Below are 20,801 nucleotides of genomic sequence, written 5' to 3' on the forward strand. Positions count from 1 at the left end.
CAGAAATTGAATATGGAGAGGTCCTTCAAAGGCATGGGGATTTACCACCCACGGCTCCCTCTAAACTTGCCCTGATTTTTTGATGTTCTGCTTCCCACAAGGGGGAATTTTCTGCTCCAGGGGAAAATTTCTGCCTAGAAGCAGAGATTGCCTTAAGGTGTTTTGTGTTGATTTAGGGGATTAGATAATTGAGTTTCTGACTATGGATGTAAACTTTTCCCTGTCTCTCTAGAGACGTATCTCAGTTGTACATTTTATATATTTTTGGTTCTGAATGGTAGTGATGATTACAAAAATTCTGTTATAGGCCAGACACGGTGGCCCGTGCCTGTAATCCCAGCACTTTGGGAGGCCAAGGCAGGTGGATCACTTGAGCTCAGGAATTTGAGACCAGCCTGGGCAACATAGCAAAACCCTGTCTCTACAAAAAAAAAACACACAAAAATCATCCAGGTGCGGTAGCGTGTGCCTTTAGTCTCAGCTACTCAGGAGGCTGAGGTGGGAGGATTGCTTGAGCCCGGGAGGCGGAGATTGCAACGAGCCGAGATCGCGCCGCTGCACTCTAGCCTCAACAACAGAGCCAGACCCTGTCTCAAAAAAAAATTCTGTTATGAAATTCTTAAATGCTCTCTCTATATTTTCCTTGTTCTAGTCACTAAGTATTGATAGTAATCATTTATGTACTAATCAGAAAATAGTAGTGTCTAACCAGATGGAGAGAAAGTTGGTTGATGTCTTCTGACAATTACTAGCACTTCATAGAGAAAGGATATTTCGAAAAATGTGTATATTGACATATATTTGTGATTTTCCTTACATTAGCAAGCATTAATTTTTTTAAAAATCCACTTGAGTTCATATATAGCCTAAAAGGACCTAATGGAGAATTTATTTCAGTCAGTACTGTGATTTATAGAAGAGAATTAGTCATGAGTTGAAGTTTTAATTTTTTTCTTAAATTCACATAACAAAGGAATTGGCCAGTTTTGTGGCACATTATTTTAAGAATGTGAATATCTTATAATATTTACATGTTTGCCTTTTTATATCCTAAAAGGATATTAACAATTCTGCCTTTCTGAGATAGATTGAGGTTGAGTATGGATTCCCCAGAAAACCAAGAGGAAAACCCATGTTAGGACGTCAGTTTCGAGCAGTTAGCATCTCGAGTGCCTTCTGTGTGACTAAGATGGTAGAGTTAAAGTCCTGCCATAGGGAGCTGCTGTCAGACCAGCGGGCCAAGCAGGGCTCCTTTCCCCTGATTCACAGGTGGTCTGCTCAGGCGGATCACCTGAGGTCAGGAGTTCGAGACCAGCTTGGCCAACATGGCAAAAACCCATCTCTACTAAAAATACAAAAATTAACTGGGTGTGGTGGTGGGTCCCAGCTACTCTGGAGGCTGAGGCAGGAGAATCACTTGAACACACAAGGTGGAGGTTGCAGTGACTTGAGATTGCACCACTGCACACCAGCCTGGGCGACCAGAAAAAAACGAAAAAACAAACAAACAAAAAAACCCAAGTGGTCCACTCAGATTTAAGTCCCCAAATCTTCATCAACACACATTGATCCCATATTCCATGCTTTAGGTCCTCCCAAGAATCTTCTCACGTGACCCTGCTCTGTGGGCTCTTGGTGCATGTTGTAAATACAAACTAACCTTAGTTTAACCTACAGCTGATGTCCCTCAAAGGCCAATGCATAGCATCGAGTTTTCCTGTAGCCCGTCATTCATGCCAGAGCTTCCCACCATCGACATGATACATTGGTCATTTGTGTTGTTGTTGTTGTTAAGATGGAGGCTTGCTCTGTTGCCCAGGCTGGAGTACAATGGCGCGATCTCGGCTCACCGCAACCTCTGCCTCCCAGGTTCAAGCAAAATTCTCCTGCCTCAGCCTCCCGAGTAGCTGGGATTACAGGCATGTGCCACCATGCCCAGTTAATTTTGTATTTTTAGTAGAGACAGGGTTTTGCCATGTTGGCCAGACTGGTCTCAACTTCCCGACCTTAAGTGATCCCCCCACCTCAGCCTCCCAAAGAACTGGGATTACAGGCGTGAGCCACCGTGCCTGGCCGATACATTGGTCATTTTGATGACAATAATTTTGTTTCTCTTTGTGTATTTGTTCACAAAACATTAAGTACTGGATTTGTGCCAGGCACAAGTATATGTTAATATGCTTAATGTATTCACATATTATAAACTGAACGTACATATGACATGCAAGATAAAACACATGAGGGTGGGAGTTGCGTGGCTTTGCTGCTGATACTGAAATTACTTCGCCTCTATGGGGAATCTGTAAAGTTAGGGGTTTAAGCCAGGAAATTTATTGCTGAGGTCCATCGCAAGACTAATATTCTGTGACCTTATGTAACCCTTAAAAGGGGTTAATATAGCACTATTCATATCTTCTCTTTCTGAAGCTTCCTTTCTGCTCATTTTTTCAGGAATGTCAAAATAAAAACTGGAGAATGGTTCTATGAGGAACGAGCCAAGAAATTTCCAACTGGAGGTAAATGCTCTTTACTTTTTTGTTAGAGTAAAATGATCTATTCCTAGTTTTAAAATATTTGACGTTAAGACTTTAGAATATAAGCAACATGATGGGTTTAGTCTACTGGCCCCTACGCCTTGCCGTTCCATTTGCTGATGCTCTCACTGTAATTCACGCCACTCATTCCCTCTGTTTGCTACTCTTCCCTCCGCCCATTTCCACCTCTGAGGTTGGCCCTATTCTTTTTTTTTTTGAGATGAAGTCTCGGTCTGTCGCCAGGCTGCAGTGCAGTGGCACAATCTCCTCAGCTCACTGCAACCTCCGCCTCCTAGGTTCAAGCGATTCTCCTGCCTCAGCCTCCTGAGTACCTGGGATTACAGGCGTGCGCCACCATGGCCAGCTAATTTTTCTATTTTTAAGAGACGGGGTTTCACCATGTTGGCCAGGATGGTCTCGAACTCCTGACCTCATGATCCGCCCGCCTCAGCCTCCCAGGGTGCTGGGATTACAGACATAAGCCACTGTGCCCAGCCAGGTTGGCCCCATTCTTTAAGGCTCATGCACCAGGAGGTTTCCCTGGCTTCCTGCTTCTGGGCGTGATGTCCCCTCCTCTGAAACACCATCAGTGCCGGGTTTGTAATTCTCTTATGTAATTGTTGCAAAGTTCCTTATACTGTAGCATTGCTTGTGCACTTCTGTTTCTCTCTACAAGCAGTAACTGTGATTTTAAAATCTTGTTAGCCTGTATTGCAGCACAGCACAATACCTTGTTTATAATACTTGAGTAAGATGATTGAATCAGTGAAGACCACAGTGAGTGAATAGCATTTGAACCGAGCAGAGGTTGATGGTTGTGGAGTGAGCGCATGTTGTGATGATATGGGTGGAAGCGTGCATTTCGTCTGTGTACTATGAATGTCTTATAATGAGATGTTGACCTAAAGAAGGAAACTGAGGCAAAACTAATATAGGTGGAGAGTTTATTTGGGCCAAGGCTGAGGTCTGCAGCCCAGGAAACACTTCCAAGGGCTCTGGAGAACAAAGGAGAGAAGGGTGAATCAGGAGAGGGGCGATTACAAAAGTCAGTTTTCAGGAATTCTCGTGGGTTTACAGAAATACCATTGACTCATGACTGGCTATCTATTGCTGAGCTACAGGGTGTGGGTGATGGTGTCCAGTGTTTGGCATTGTTAGGATAATTTATGGCTATTGGTGGTGACATTCAATCTAGAGTCCATAGAGCAAGTGGCTTTGAAATGATTAGTTAGCCCAAGCTGGGGGACATGATTGCAGTCTCATTTCAGTGTCTCTCTAGGCCTGATACTTTAAAGGGGGCTTGTGTTTCTTAGATTAAAAGTTTCTTTTCTTTTTCAAAAGTATTTGCAATGTAAGGTGTGCCGGTGTAATTGGTAGCTAGGACCTGGACCTGTGGAGAGGACGATTTGTGCTGTGATGGGGCATCGGGACAAAGGTGCACACAGGCACCGTCACAGTGGAGTGCAGGCAGGTGCTGTGGGAACCACATCTGACTGTATCAGGAACGTGGGCAGCACCCCTCCTCTGATGTGGTGATGGGGACCTAGACCCACAGCCTGACTTAGAGGGCAGTGGTGGCTCTTTTCTAGAGAAAGTGGCAATTTGCAGGTAGAACCTCACCCAAAAATGTGTTGGCAGTAAAGGAAGCTGTTCATTTGGGTTGATATTCAGCTTTTATAAAGGGTAGGTTTGCCCAGGTATAGATTTGGTTGGTACTAAATTGTCCCATGGCTTATGATTCCTGGCTCTTCTTAAGAAAAAAAAATGCTGCTTCTGCCAAGTTTATTAGAAACCTAGAGGAAAAAAATAATACTAAGGGTCATGTCAGGCAATGGAATGAAGCAGAGATGTCTGTTTCCTCTAAGCCAGTGTTTCTCAACGCCTTCTTACCGCCACCCTCTCCCCTACCCCACACAGCCTTTTCAGACACTTTTTCAAAATTGCTACCATAACATTTTGATATCACAGATATCATGTATCTATGTACTGAGGCCTTTTGGAGAGTCACAGACTGATGAAATAGCTAAGATTTGCTACTAATCTTTGTCCCCTTAGGGGTGCCATCATCCCATGTGGAATGTGTGGCCTTGGCAAAGTAGCTGCAGCACAGGACCTTTCTCTGTTTTTGTTGCTTTTATGTTTCTTTCTTTCTTTCTTTCTTTCTTTTTTGAGACAGAATCTCGTTCTGTCGTCCAGGCTGGAGTGCAGTGGCACGATCTTGGTTCACTGCAACCTTCCCCTCCTGGGTTCAAGGGATTCTCCTGCCTTAGCCTCCTGAGTAGCTGGGATTATAGGCACACACCACCATGTCTGGCTAATTTTTGTATTTTTAGTAGAGATGGAGTTTCACCTTGTTGACTGGTCTTGAACTCCTGACCTCAAGTGATCCGCCCACCTGGGCCTCCCAAAGTGCTGGGATTACAGGCGTGAGCCACTTCACCTGGCCACTTTTGTGTTTCTTTAAAATACTTTTTTGACCAGGTGCAGTGGCTCACACCTGTAATCCTAGCACTTTGGGAGGCTGAGGTGGGCAGATCACCTGAGGTTGGGAGTTTGAGATCAGCCTGACCAATATGGAGAAACCCTGTCTCTACTAAAAATACAAAATTAGCTGGGCATGGTGGCACCTGCCTGTAATCCCAGCTACCTGGGAGGCTGAGGCAGGAGAATTACTTAAACCTGGGAGGCAGAGTTGTGGTGAGCCAAGATGGCGCCATTACACTCCAGCCTGGACAACAGTGAAACTCCATCTCAAAAAAAAAAAAAAAAAAAAAGAATCTTTTTGCTGGTTGTCTGGAGCCTTCTTCAGAAGGTAGAGTCTACCCTTTTCCACATCAATTCCTAGCTTATAAACAGTAGTACTGTAGGAGGTGAAGTTTCTGTCATTTCTCGATGCCAACTCAGTGCAGACATCTCCTTCACTGAAAACGTTTTCTGCGTCGTTGGAAGTTCTAGCATCATTATTTCAGGTAAGTTTTCATGTGTGCATGAATGTGTGTGTGTGTTTGTGCACACACGTTACCATCTTGTCATCTTTTCAGCACTTCGTCTCTCCTGAGTGAATGGGAGATGTTGTCACGGTGACTTAAAAAGGGAATTAGGAAAGAGGTGAGACTGGTGTCTCAGGTTTTCTTTCTTGCCTTGTAACTTTATATAAGAATAAAAACATCAGTAAGGACAAACAAACCAGGGTTAGGAAAATCAACCTAAGCATAAATCATTCTTTTTTGCTGATGTCATTTCTACCAATGTATAAAATAAACACCAGAAAAACCCCAACTTCCTCTCCTTCTTTTCAACGCTTCCTCACATGCCAAGGTGCCTCATCTTCCTATTGTCCTGTTTCAGTACAGTTGGGGTAAGAGGCATGGAACTATGGGGGAAGATGCCAGGTTGGGAGCACACAAGTAGCGCTATGAGCCAGACCAGGTTGGGTGGAGTTTGCCCCGGGCGAGTCAGGAACGGTAACCAAGGATCAGGTCACAGAGGTTTAGGTGGACAGGCAGGAATTCCACCACGCTCCTATTTGTGCCCCTAAAAGAGAACCAGGTGCAGTCGTTGAGGAGTTGAATTGGATTTGTGTGCTGTAGCAGTTAAGATCCACTCAGGAAAATAGAAACTGTCTGGTTATTTGAATAAGAATTTACTTTAGGGATTGGTTAGACAGGAATTGGAGGCAAAAAGGGAATAGTGAGAGAACAGAGCTAGCAGCTGCAGGAGGCTGACACCCTCCGACCCTGCTGAGCCGATGCTGGCCAGACACAGGTCAGAAGGAAGGCAGGAGCCCCTTCTCCCTCCTCCTGGCCCTGGTCTCCCTCTGGAAGTCCCCATTGGACCGTAATAGGAAGGCAGCTGCAACCTCAGTTCTCTGATGTGTTCCAGAAAACGTGTGCTTTTGCATGTTCTCTAGTGTTTTTGTTGTCATGATGTGGGCAATACTCTTTCCAGCCCTCTATATCCTGAGCGGAAGTTAGAAAAACTAGATGGTGGTTTAAACCACAAAAGCGTACAGACAGCTGCAGTCTGTGCCTCTTTCCACGCACTGGTTATCTACTGCTGTATAGCAAATTCCCCTCAAACCTAGTGACACAAAGCAAGTAACATTCTTTTATAGTTTCTGTCTTCGGTGGAAGGCTTGCCTGGGTCTGGGGGATCTGCACTCTTGGGGCTTACCCTCATACCTGGCCAGTGACTGCCAGTGTTGGGAGGAGGACTTGGTTCCTCACCATGGGGATGTCTCCACAGGGCTGCTTGAGTGTCCTCATGACATGGCGGCTGGCTTCCCCCAGGGCAAGTGATCCACGAGAGAGAAAAGCAGAGCCCCACAATATCTTTTATGGCCTAGCTTCAGAAGCCACACCCTGTCTTTTCTGCTATGTCCTATGGGTACCACAGGTCAGCCCTAGTCAGAGGGGACAAAGGGTCTGAATATCAGGAGGCAAGAATCACTGGGACCATCTTGGAGAAGGCTACCAAATCCTGTGTTCCTTATCTTGGGAGAATGGCGGCACCTCTCACTCTGTCTCCAAATCCACAGAGCTGAGAATCATACTTGACTCCTTTGTTCCTCATTCTGCCGCTACATCTGATCAGTCAGCAAATCCTGACATTTCTGCCTCCCGAGTCTCGAATCTTCCTCTGCCCTTCATTCTCATTTCCAACGTAGCAGCTCCTAATTGGTTCCCAGTGACCCCATCTGCTTTCCCCTTGTTCCATCTTTTATTCTGTGAAGAGAGGGAGCTTCCTTTTCTCTTTGAAAGGAAGTTACTTACTTTCTGATTACAGAAGTAATGCAAACATTGCAAATATTTGGGAAACACAGAATAGTATTTAGACGCAATGGAAATACTACCACAATCCCAAAGTACTGTAAATTACATGCATGTGTATACACGTGCAAACTCACAGCCTTCTTTCTAGGTGAGCCTATGCATATGTGTGTGCACAGATAGACTTATCCAATTTCAAATGTATCGTTATCAGACTCTATGTAGTTTTATCTTTTACAATTCAACTTGGCATAAACATTTTCCTGTGTTATTAAGACTTCTTCAAAAATGTATTGATGACTCCATAAAATACACCAAATATATGCACCATAGTTTATTTAACCTGTTCCTGAAAGTCTGTGGGTCTATCACTGTATTTGATTTTTTCATGTTACAGATAACTATGTGATGAACATCTTGTACAGGTATCTTGACATGTCTGTTTATTTTGGGGGGATAAATTCTTAGAAGAAGAATGGTTGGTCAAGTGTATGAATACTTGAAAGGCTTTTGATATTTTGCCAAATTACCCTCTGGGACTGTGTTATTATTTACAACACACTGGCAGGGTACACAAATTTCCTTCTTCCCACACTCTGCCCCCATTATGTTCCGACCTTTGAAGCATGATTTCAAATTACATTCATGTAAAAAACTAGACGCCAGGCGCAGTGGCTCATGCCTGTAATCCCAGCACTTTGGGAGGCCAAGGCAGAAGGATCGCTTGAGCCTGGGAGTTCGAGACCAGCCTGGGCAACATAGTGAGACCCTGTCTCTGAAAAAAATTAAAAGATTAAAACCTAGAAAATGAAGAAAATTATAAAGAGCAATGTGAAAAAATACAGCAGCTTCACCCAGAGAACAATCGTTGACATTTTAGTATATACCATTTCTGTTCTTTTGTGAGTGTATCTATGCTCGTGGGTGCATATCTGTGTGAATATATGTGTGTGTATACACACATCTACATAGACTTTTTTAAAGTATTTAGGTTGAACCATAAGAAATTGGTATTTTTAGGCAAAAAGGTATTGAGTAGAGGCAATTTCACATGAGTCAAGCTAATATATTTACATAATTGAAATCAAATTGTATGTACAGTTTTATCCTAATGTTTCTTCATGTAATAATTTACAAGGAACATTTTCAGTATCTGTAAATATCATTGGCTATATGATTTCTGATGAGTGCATCTCACCCCATCATAGGAATGTGTCATTATTTGTTTAGCCAAATGTGTCATTATTTGTTTAGCCAACTATTGTTGGCTAGTTAGGGGATTTCCAGTTTTCTGTGGCATTTTCGAAAGCTTATAATGTTATTAAAATGAGAATAATGCAAAGAATATCCTTGTAGATATCTCTTTGGCACACCTCTGAATATTTCTAGAAAGAGAACAAGATGAAGGTTAGGAATGTTGCCTCCTTTGGAAAGGGTGTGGAATTATCCTTAAAAATAAACCAACAAGCAAACCAACAAACAACTTTGTCAGTTTGGCAAAACAACACTGGTCATGCAAAATGGTTTTCTCATCGTTTTGATTTGAATTCATCTAATATCTTCCACTTTTCAACCTTCTGTAGATGTTCTTGGTATGTGAAGGCGATTAGTCCTTTTCAGTCATGTTAGTTGCATATGTATCTTCCTAGTACGTATGCTTTTAACACAGAGAAGTTTTTTTGTTTGCTTGTAGGCAAATCTCCTTTTTCTGTATAATTTCTTCTTTTGCTTTTATGTGTCAAGACTTTTTCGTTATCCTATGATGGGTTAAATATCCACGTTAATTTTCTTCTAATTTTTACTTATCTTTTTTTTTTTTTCCCCCTTGAGACAGTCTCTCTGTCACCCAGGCTGGAGTACCATGGCACAATCTTGGCTCACTCCTCCACAGCCTGGGTTCAAGCGATTCTCCTGCCTCAGCCTCTTGAGTAGCTGGGATTATAGGCACATGTTACCATGCTCAGCTGATTTTTGTATTTTTAGTAGAGACGGGGTTTCATTATGTTGGCCAGGCTGGTCTCGAACTCCTGGCCTCAAGTGATTTGCCTGCCTTGGCTTCCCAAAGTGCTGGGATTATAGGCTTGAGCCACCATGTTAACTCTTTACAATCATCAGGAGGCCCTATCTAATTTTTTTCTCCCAATCCTTTATGTTCCCAGTATCATTTGTTACATAACCATTCCCCCTTCCCAATGCGTTGTAACCCAGGGCCATTGATTGGCACAGCGTGGGGCACCATGCTCCTTGTGCCCAGCCCTGTGCTCCAGGGGGTGCCATCTCATAGAGGACACACGGTGCCGTCCCCTTCACCTGCACCTTTTGGCGATTTGGCCCTAGCCGGATTTTGAATGTTTGAGAGCAGGAGCTATGAGTAAAGGAATAAGTGAATAAATAAATTGAGCAAGGATCTGCTCATTTGGCCATAAAAAGTGCTGTTAGAAGGAGTAGTGTCCATTGTCAGTGCCTAGCACTTAGTAGGCACCTTACAAATGTAGACTTCCTTTCCTTGTTGGCACCAGGAAACCTAAAGCTAAATGTAACATTCAGTTGCAGTAATTCCAGGAATCATCACACCCTCTGCACCCAGTTTCCTTTTTATTAGCTTTTACTTATTTCTCTTTTGATGACCTTATTTGATATGTGCAATTTAAGATAAAATGCCCCCCACATTTCCTTGGAAGTAGACAAGCTGTAAGAATCCAGTGAAGAATAATAGGTTAATTGTGGCAATGTGTGTTGTGCTATTTTTTCAACTATTAAAACAGTTTAAAAACAAGAAAAAAAAATGAGCCTCAATTCTTCATTTTGTAGGGAGATAGCACTAAAAATTTTAAATATTTGGATTTATTTTAAAATTTTTCTGATTATAGGCTGGCTTTTTCCCCTAAAATTTCATAACTTGATATTTAGTATTGTGGTCTTAAAATAACGTCTTTGATGCCACAGCGATGGCTCATCTGTAGTGCATTCGAATTAGGCAAGCACCCAGACCTTCGTAGGATCTCTTGCCTTTTGGAAGCTCCCCAGGACAACCTAGCATCCTCGCCTTCTGTGCCTCCATCCGGGCATTTAGCAGTCTGTGCAGAGGGTTTTTAATGTGGCTTCTGGACCCACGCTCCAGGATCAGCTGCAAGCCAATTCAAATTCAACGTTCCTGGCCTCACACACACAGGTTCTGATTTGGTGGGGCCAGATGGGGTTCAAGAGTGAATGTCTGGATGAGGGCGGTGGCTCATGCCTGTAATCCCAGCACTCTGGGAGGGTGAGGTGGGAGGATCGCTTGAGGCCAGGAGTTTGAGACCAACCTGGTCAACATGGTGAAACCCTGTCTCTAATAAAAATACACAAATTAGCCAGGCATGGTGGCGCATGCTTGTAATCCCAGCTACTCTGGGGGTTGAAGCAGGAGAATCCCTTGAACCCGGGAGGCGGAGGTTGCAGTGAGCCAAGATCGTGCCACTGCACCCCAGCCTGTGCAACAGAGACTCCATCTCCAAAGAAAAAAAAAAGAGTGACTGTTTAACAGTTCCCCAAGTAATTTTTTTAATGTACTTTAGGTAGAATAACAAAATTAGTAAAACAATTATGACGGAACTTTTTTAGATCACTAATAGCTAGAAAATAAGCTGAAAATTCATCTCTCCTCTTTTGGCATCTGCTAACCATATAGAGATGATGCCCTCTTCTGGCTCCTCCCTGTAAATGCACATCTTTTACTTTTTTTTTTAAAAACAACCATGACATTCTGTTCCTTGATATACAAACTTAAAAGCAGAAAGATGACAATATTAATATTAAACTTTTTTTTTTTAGATGGAGTCTCGCTCTGTCACCCAGGCTGGAGTGCAGTGGCGCGATCTCGGCTCACTGCAAGCTCCGCCTCCCGGGTTCACACCATTCTCCTGCCTCAGCCTCCCGAGTAGCTGGGACTACAGGCGCCTGTCACCACGCCCGGCTAATTTTTTGTATTTTTAGTAGAGACGGGGTTTCACCGTGTTAGCCAGGATGGTCTCGATCTCCTGACCTCGTGATCTGCCCGCCTCGGCCTCCCAAAGTGCTAGGATTTCAGGTGTGAGCCACCGTGCATGGCCAATATTAAACTTTTTAAAGTTAAGAAATGGTTAAATGTACTAGACAAGCAATCTACTCAGACTTTCACTGTATTTCTAATAATTAGGGAGATAAAATAATTTAGAAAAGCTAAGGCTTAACATAGCCTCTGATAATTCTCTCAATGATTCATCACGTAACCAGGTTAATTATTGTATCTTACAATTATGAAGGAAAATGACCTTTATCCCTCCCTCCCAGTAGTAAACGTGTTTGAGTTCTTCAAGTGACTTTTCCGAGTTGTATTCTTCTGCGTGGGCAGTTTAGATATGATCCGTCCCATCACAGGGTTATGAGGACAGCATCACATTGGCTGTGTGGGCTTGAAACACTCAGGCTCATGAGTTAGAAGAAGCAGGTGCCAGGCTGGGCGCGGTGGCTCACGCCTGTAATCCCAGCACTTTGGGAGGCCGAGGAGGGCGGATCAGGAGGTCGGGAGATCGAGACCATCTGGGCTAACACGGTGAAACCCCTTCTCTACTAAAAATATGAAAAATTAGCCGGGCGTGGTGGCGGGCACCTATAGTCCCACCTACTTGGGAGGCTGAGGCGGGATAATGGCATGAACCCAGGAGGTGGAGGCTGCAGTGAGCCGAGATTGCACCACTGCACTCCAGCCTGGGTGACAGTGCGAGACTCCATCTCAAAAAAAAAAGAAAAAAAAAAAGAAGCAGGTGCCAGTCAATACATAGCTGACTGTATCCCAGTGCCCTGCCTGCCTTTCCTCTCTGCTGGTTTGCTCAGTAAACACCCCTCACCCCTGCAATTCATCAAATGGATTCTACAAGGATGATTCTGTAAAGCTTTCTTTGAATTACAAATGGAGTCCCTAGTTTATGTGTGCATATACTCCTCAGAGGATGTCTTTATGAAGTCATGTTTATTTCCCAGATACAAATTTGAAAAAATTTGTATAAACTTTTGTTTTATTTTATTTTACTTTATTTTTTTGAGACGATGTCTCATTTTGTCACCTAACCTGGAGCACAGTGGCAGGATCTTGGCTCACTGCAGCCTCAAGTTCCTGGGCTCAAGCAATTCTCCCACCTCAGCCCCCCAAGTAGCTGGGGCCACAGGCATGCACCACCATGCCCGGCTGATTTGTTTTGTTTTGTTTTGTTCTGCTGAGATGGAGTCTCACTCTGTCACCCAGGCTGGAGTGCAGTGGTGCGATCTCAGCTCACTGCAACCTCTGCCTCCCTTCAAGCGATTCTCCTACCTCAGCCTCCCGAGTAGTGGAGATTACAGGTGCATGCCACCACACACAGCTGATTTTTGCATTTTTAGTAGAGACGGGGTTTCACCATGTTGGCCAAGCTGGTCTCAAACTCCTGACCTCAAATGATCCACCTGCCTCAGCCTCCAAAAGTGCTGGGATTGCGGGTGTGCCACTGCATTCAGCCTTTCTTTCTTTCTTTCTTTCTTTCTTCTTCTTTTTTTTTTTTTATTTTTTGTATTTTTTTTTTTTTTTGGAGACAGGGTTTTGCCATGTTGCCCAGGCTGGTCTCGAACTTCTGAGCTCAAGCGATCCACCTGCCTTGGCCTCCCAAATTGCTAAGATTGTAGGCGTGAGCCACTGCGCCTGGCCTGCTTTTATTTTAAAAGAAAGGTGGATCTTATTCTTGAATATTTTGTTACTACTCTCCTTAAGAGGAAAGATAAACACATCACCACTAAAAGGAGTGTGTGCCTTGGAAGTGTTCTCCCAGAAGATTGGATTGCTTGTCATGTCCCTGAGATATTTTTAGATGGGTCCATTTAAACTAAGTAAAGCCAAGACTATCAGATTTTATGATTCATGTAATAAGACCTTGCCCTTCAAAGTTTTGCTTTCTCCTTGTGTTTCTATATAATAATCTTTCTGAAACAGGTTCTTGATTTTATTCATTTTTTTCTTGACGTGAGGTTTCACTCTGTTACCCAGGCTGGAGTGCAGTGGCGTGATATTGGCTCGCTGCAGCCTCCGCCTCCTAGGATCAAGCAATCCTCCCTCTCAGCCTCCCAAGTAACTGGGACCACAGGCACGTACCACCACGCCCAGCTAGTTTTTGTATTTTTAGTAGAGACAGGGTTTTGCCATATTGCCCAGGCTGGTCCTGAACTCCTGGGCTCAAGTGATTTGCCCACCTCAGCCTCCCAAAGTGCTGGGATTACAGGCGTGAGTCCCTGCACCTGGCTGATTTTATTCATTTTTGATTTCATGATGCCTTTGGCTTTGTACATAGTAGCAACTCAAAAATTGAATTGATTAGAAGGTCCAAGTCACTTTGAATACATGAATTTGACCTAGACATTTTTTGTATCTCAAGTATCTTAACTGGACGACTGGAGTTCCCCGATGCTTTCTGAGCGCCTGCGTTCCTTCCAGGACTGCTTCTTTGTCTGTGTGTCTCCTGATGTCCTCTGAGCCCTGTCCGTCACTCCTTGATAATGAGGTCACTTTAGGCAGCCTACTTCTTGGTCCTGAATTGTCATGATACCCTACTACTTAATTGCTTCGTCGGGTTTTCATTCACTGTTTTTCGAATGGAGGAAGAACCATGATTAGGTGGGCTGGTAATCAGGTTCGTCAATATTTCATTTTACTAAATATACTCCCTGCTCTTTTGGGAGTTGGCAAACAATAGCCTGCAATCAAAATCTGGCCCATTACCTGCTTTTGTAAATAAAGTTTTATTGGAACACGGCCGTATTCACTCATTCTCATATCTGTGGCTGCTTTTGCAACTGGTAGGTAGTTGCAACAGAGACCTTATGGCTGGCAAAGCCTAAAATTTTCTACCAAAAAATTTACAGAAAAAGTTTGCTGACCTTTATTCTGGATGATCAGTTGATAAAATACAATAACGTTTTCATGACCATCATTATTTTTCTTATTTCAATGAACAGCATGGAAACCAAGGTGAAGTAATTGAACTGAAGGGATTTCTGAATGAAGGATTCATGTGCTCATATGTTTAGACAAAATTACTCATTAGGCTAGTTTTTAGGGAGTAATTTGCTGCTGTTAAACTGCCTCTTCATGTGAATAATTTTTTAAAAGAGCAGACACATATATACTTAAATAGGAAATAATTTTGAATTTAAGAACTTCATGTTCATTTTTTAAATTGTGGCAAAATATGCACAATATAAAATGTGCCACTTTAGCCATTTTTAAGCATTAAGTTCATTGGCATTAAGTATATTTGCATTGTTGTGCAAACATCACTACTGTTTCTAGAGCTTTTTCATCCTGCTGTGTTGAAACCCTGTACCCATTAAACAATAACTCTCCATCCTCCCCTCCCCCACTGTTCTACATTCTGTCTTTATGAATTTGACTACTCTAGGTACCACATATAAGTGGAATCATCATGTATTTGTTCTTTTGTGTCTGGCTTATTTCACTTAGCAAAATGTCCTCAGGGTTCATTCATGTTGTAGAGCATGTATCAGAATTTCATTCGTTTTTGTGGATGAATAATATTCTGTGCCATGGATATGCCATGCTTTCTTTATCCATTCATCCGCTGGTGGACGTTTGGGTTGTTCCCAGCTCTTGACCATTGCGAATAATGCTGCCGGGAACATTGGTGTACAAATATTTACTAGAGTTCCTGCTTTAAATTCTTTTGTGTTTATACTCAGAAGTGGAATTACTGAATCAAATGATAATTCTATGTTTAATTTATTGAGGAACTGCCGTGGAATTTTCAGCATCTGCTGCCCCATTTTATTGTACTTCCCCACGAGCAATGCACAAGGGTTCCAATTTTTTCACATCCACACTAACACTTATTAATACTTTTTTTTTTTTTTTTTTTTTGAGACAGAGTCTCACTCTGTTGCCAGGCTGGAGCGCAGTGGTATGATCTCGGCTCCCTGCAATTTCCACCTCCCAGGTTCAAGTGATTCCCCTGTCTCAGCCTCCCAAGTAGCTGGGATTACAGGCGCATGCCACCATGCCTGACTAATTTTTTTTTGTATTTTAGTAGAGATGGGGTTTCACCATGTTGGCCAGGATGGTCTCCATCTCCTGACCTCATGACCCACGTGCCTTAGCCTCCCAAAGTGCTGGGATTACAGGTGCGAGCCACTGCGCCTGGCCAATACTTGTTTTTATAACACTTATTTTATATTTTCTTGATAGTGGCCACCCTAATGGGTGTGAAATGGTATCTCGTTGTGGCTTTGATTTGCATTTCCCTAATAATTAGTGATGTCGAACATCTTTTCATGTGCTTATTGGCCATTTGTATATCATCTTTGGAGAAATGTCTATTCAAGTCCTTTGCCTATTTTTGAATTGGATTGTTTGTTTCTTAAAAAAAAAAAAATGAGCAAAGTTGGAGGACTCACACTTCCAGATCTCAAAACTTACTACAAAGCTACAGTAACCAAAACAGTGTGGTACTGATATAAAGATAGACATATAGATCAATGGAATAGAATAGACAGCCTAGAAATAAAGCCATGCACATATGGTCAAATGATTTTTGAGAAGGGTGCTAAGACCATCCAATAGGGAAAGGATAATCTTTTCAACAAATGGCACTGGGAAAACTGGATATCCACATATAAAAGAAAAAAGTTGGCTTACTTCACTTAGCAAGTGCTAAGTGAAATAAAGTAAGTCAGATAAGCCAGACATTTACCTAATAACATATATAAAAATTAACCCAAAACGTATCAAAGACCTAAATGTAAGAGCTCTTGTTTTCTTATAATAAAATGGGGAAGCTGGGCATGGTGGCTAACACCTGTAATCCCAACACTTTGGGAGGCCTAGGTGGGTGGATTGCTTGACCCCAGGAGTTTGAGACCAGCCTCGGCAACATGGTGAAACCCCGTCTCTACAAAAAAAAAGAAAAAATTAGCCAAGCATGGTGGTCCACGCCTGTGGTCCCAGCTACTTGGGAGGCTGAGGTGGGAGGATCGTTTGAACCTATAGTGAGCCAAGATCGCGCCACTGCACTCCAGCCTGGGTGATGGAGCAAAGACCCTGTCTCAGATCAGTCAATCAATCGGGGGAAAGATTCACGACATTGGATCTGGCATTGATTTCTTGGCTATGACAGCAAAGGCACAGGGAACAAAATAAAAAATAGAGAAATTGGACATCATCAAAATGAAAAACTTCGGTGCATCAAAGGACACTATTAACAAAATTAAAGGGTAAGTGACAGAATGAGAGAAAATACTTTCAGATCATATATCCGATAAGAGATTAACATCCAGAATATATAGAGAGCTCCTAGAGCCTATATTCTTTTTTTTTTTTTTTTTTTTAAGAGAAAATCCAAAGGATGCTGAAAAGCAGTTTAGACCTTCTTGCCCCAGGTACTCACCAAATCTGAACCAGTCACCCTTGGCCTTGAGTGTATGTCAGTGGAAGACTTACTGCCCAGAATGTCTGCCTGATAGGCCGTGGGTAGCTTCTTTAAAGGGAATATGTATTGTTCTCTCCTGTCACTAAGCAGAAGAGTAATGTCTGGTGGCAGAAGGATGCCGGATGGGGGATGCTTCATGCCCACAGGATTGTAAATCTTCTGTTAGTAATTGTTGCTCCCCGGAAGGCACTGGTTGCTGATTCACAGTCCTGTACTGTGTCGTCTTTCGTCCTGGGATAGTGGCTTGGAGCCAGTGCTATCTTAGCTAAAATTTTCCTAAGGACTAAAATATGCTTAAAATGGCTCTGGGCTGGGCGTGGTGGCTCACCACTGTCTGTAATCTCAGCACTTTGGAAGGCAGAGGCGGGCAGATCATTTGTGGTCAGGAGTTCGCGACCAGTCTGGCCAGCATGGTAAAATCCCATCTCTACTAAAAATACAAAAATTAGCTGGACGTGGTGGTGAGTACCTGTAATCCCAGCTACACAGGAGGCTGAGGCAGGAGAATTGCTTGAACACAGGAGGCAGAGGCTGTCGTGAGCTGAGATCATGCCACTGCACTCTAGCCTGGGTAACAGAGTGAGACTCTGTCTCAAAAAAAAAAAAAAAAAAAAAAAGCTCTGGACTCCTACTCTAAAACCATCTGTGACTGGATATCATGATTCTTTACAAGCTGAGGGATTTTCTTTTTAGGTGAAACTTTTAGAGAGATTTTCCATTTTGAATATGTGAGCTATAGATTGGTTTAAAACTGTATTGCACCCGGGACCTTTTCTCCCCATTAAAGAAAAAAGTTCTCAAACACAATGCAGTTGTCCAACACCCACTCCAACCCCTGGTTTTGCTCACCATTCTCTAGCATTTGGAGAAAACTCAAACTTCAGTGTAGGTCAGCCCTCAGGACTGTGACTTACGGTGGCACAGGTCGGACACTGCACAAGGGAGCCACTTGTATAAGGGGGTATTGTTCAAATACCCCTTCTATTGTGTATTGATTGTGATGATTGTTTGTCAGATACAGCAAAGTGTATTGTTCTAACAAGATCCATATATCACGACAAACGTCCTGGGGGCAGGCATACGGCCTCTTGAGGAAGGCGCACATTTGCCCAGTTCCCATGGAGGCTCCGTGTAGATAGCCCCACCTGTGCTTTGCTTTGGTGGCACTTGGAACCCCAGGGTATACTTTCTTACACAGGATGTTATTCCCACTCCATGGACACCAGCAGAGAGGTGGCCAGGGGAAAGCCACTTCTCCCCTGACTGCCTGTCTGTAGCACCGAAGTGTGACCCATGCCGTGTGGGTGTGCGTGACCTTCCGCACACAGGGCGGCTGTGGGGCCTTTCAGTGGAGGAGGGGATTTGCTGATCCTGCTTTGACAGAGGCCTAACCGCACTGACGATGCAGTTCAGGACGTGAACACCCTCAGCCAGCTACGAGCAACATGACGTGGCAGGCTGATGGAGTCGCTGTGGAACATTCCAGGGAGTCTGCACTGTGTCCTCTTTCCCCGTGAACTGAGTCACCCAGGAGAGAAGAGTTGGAGCAACAGGGCCCGCATCTGCTGCAGGAATTGCAGTCCAGGGCACTGGCATGGTTGGGGGTTAGCATCCTCAACTGAAACCATGACAGAGCCCAGTTTGAGACGGTCATCCATGTATAGAGATTTGTATCAGTAGCTGAAATAAGTTGCGTCATCCCTATTATTTCTAGGCTGAGAAATGGGTGCATAGATGGATAATGACTTATCATAGACATGCCAGCTTCAGGGGCAGGACTGGTTTTTGAGCCACACGTGGCGGCTCTTGACTGTCCGCTGCCTTAATCTGTAGTTTGTGTGAATCCTCACAATGCTCTGAGCCCTGCTGTGGGTAGAAGTTGTGACTCACTTGTTCTTTTTTATTATTATTATTTATTTTTTAAAAATTGGGCCAGGCGTGGTAGCTTACGCTTGTAATCCCGGCACTTTGGGAGGCCGAGGTGGGAGTATCACTTGAGTTCAGGAGTTCGAGACCACCTTGGCCAACATAGTGAAACCCTATCTCTACTAAAAATACAAAAATTAGCCAGGCAAGGTGGCGTGCACCTGTTATCCCAGCTACTTGGGAGCCTGGGGTAGGAGAATCGCTTGAACTGGGGCAGCAAAGGTTGCAGTGAGCTGGGATTGGGCCACTGCACTCCAGCCTGTGTGATAGAGTGAGATTCTGTATCAAAAAAAGGAATAATAAAATAAATAGGCCGGGTGCAGTGGCTCACGCCTGCAATCCCAGCACTTTGGGAGGCCGAGGTGGGTGGATCCCCTGAGGTCAGAAGTTCAAGAGCAGCCTGACAAACGTGGAGAAACCCCTTCTCTACTGAGATATACAAAATTAGCCAAGCGTGGTGGTGCATGCCTGTAATCCCAGCTACTCGGGAGGCTGAGGCAGGAGAATTGCTTGAACCCGGGAGGCAGAGGTTGTGGTGAGCTGAGATCGCGCCATTGCACTCCAGCCTGGGCGGCAAGAGCAAAACTCTGTCTCAAAAATAAATATTTTGTTGTAACCCCAGCACTTAGGGAGTGTTAAAAAAAAAATTTATTTATTTTGTAGAGATGGGATCTTGCTATGTTACCTAGGCTGGTCTTGAACTCCTGGGCTCAAGCAATCCTCCCACCTCAGCCTCCCAGAGTGCTGGGATTACAGGTATGAGCCACCACACCCAGCTTCACTTATTCTTATCTCTGTCACAGTACCTGTGTGTATTGCACTTAATGTGAATGAATTAATGAAATTACATGTAAGCTAAGTTGTGCAAAACCAATGACCTTGTGTTAATATACATTTGGTTGTACAGCTCAAATGAAGTAATGCTTCCTGCTATTGTTAAAATAGTGTTGGTTGCTACTGATGTTGTATGTATGAGTATATCTATATGTATGTATGTATTTATTTCGAGACGGAGTTTTGCTCTGTCGCCCAGGCTGCAGTGCAGTAGGGCGATCTCAGCTCACTGCACCCTCCGCCTCCTGGGTTCATGCCATTCTCCTGCCTCAGCCTCCCGAGTAGCTGGGACTACAGGCACCCGCCACCACACCTGGCTAATTTTTTGTACTTTCAGTAGAGACAGGGTTTCACCATGTTAGCCAGGATGGTCTCGATCTCCTAACCTCATGATCCGCCTGCCTCAGCCTCCCAAAGTGCTGGGATTATAGGCATGAGAATGTAGACAGTGTAGATGAAGGGCTGTCTAGGAGGAAGGAGCCGTGGGGGAGAGGGTCATGGAGGAGTGTGAGCTGGGGTGTAAATGAAGGGCTCTCTAGTGGAGAGGAGATGTGGGGAGAGGCACAAGGCCTGGAGTGGGCACAGGCAGCTGGGAGGCTCTGCTTGACTGGGGCTGAGTGAATGGGAGGGGGGTGGCAGAAAGGGACACCGGAGAGGCAGGTAGTCAGTCAAGCACCCGCAGCCTCTGGATTTGCCTCCTGGGGCTGCAGTAACAGAGTGCCACAACCTGGGGATCTTCCAACAACAGAAATGTGTCTTCTCCCAGTTCTGGGGGCTGGGAAGCAGAAATTGAGGTGTCAGTGGGGCCATGCTTCCTCTGCTGGTGCTGGGGGGAACACTGCCTCCCTCTTCCTGCTTCTAGTGGGTCTCAGCAATTCCCCCAGTCTCTGCCCCCATGGTCACGGGGCTGTTACCACATTGTCTCCCCTCTGTGCACGTCTACCTGTGTGTCTGGATTCCCCCTTCCTCTCTTGTTTTTGAGACAGGGTTTTACTCTGTCGCTCAGGCTGGAGTGCAGTGCTGCGATCAGAGCTCACTGTAGCCTCTCACTCCTGGGCTTAAGCGATCCTCCCACCTCAGCCTCCTGAGTAGCTGGATGGGAGGATCGCTACAGGCACATGCCACCATGCCCAGCTCATTTGAAAATTTTTTCGTAAAAAAGAAATTAGCCAGGCGTGGTAACTCACGCCTGTAATCCCAGCTACTTGGGAGGCTGAGGCAGGAGAATCGCTTGAACCCAGGAGGCAGAGGTTGCA

General features: G+C 44.2%; 1 protein-coding gene across 17 annotated transcripts in view; it reads left to right on the forward strand.

The window, feature by feature from the left end:
- SYTL3 (synaptotagmin like 3) overlaps window positions 1-20,801 on the forward strand; it is a 123,098-nt gene that overhangs the window by 27,318 nt on the left and 74,979 nt on the right. For 14 of the 17 annotated variants that reach the window (XR_012433583.1, XM_045391310.3, XM_005552212.4 and 11 more), the window contains one exon: window positions 2,452-2,516. Coding sequence is in view for 10 of the 17 variants with exons in the window: in XM_045391310.3 (XP_045247245.2) it covers window positions 2,452-2,516 (65 nt within the window). In the remaining 7 variants the exon portion in view is untranslated. Of the gene's footprint in view, window positions 1-2,451; window positions 2,517-5,233; window positions 5,504-20,801 lie in introns of those variants that run through there. The other 3 variants (XM_065543622.2, XM_074037362.1, XM_074037363.1) reach the window with 1 other exon arrangement.

This window comes from Macaca fascicularis, chromosome 4 (assembly GCF_037993035.2).
Source record: "Macaca fascicularis isolate 582-1 chromosome 4, T2T-MFA8v1.1".
Classification (NCBI taxonomy): Eukaryota; Metazoa; Chordata; class Mammalia; order Primates; family Cercopithecidae; genus Macaca; species Macaca fascicularis.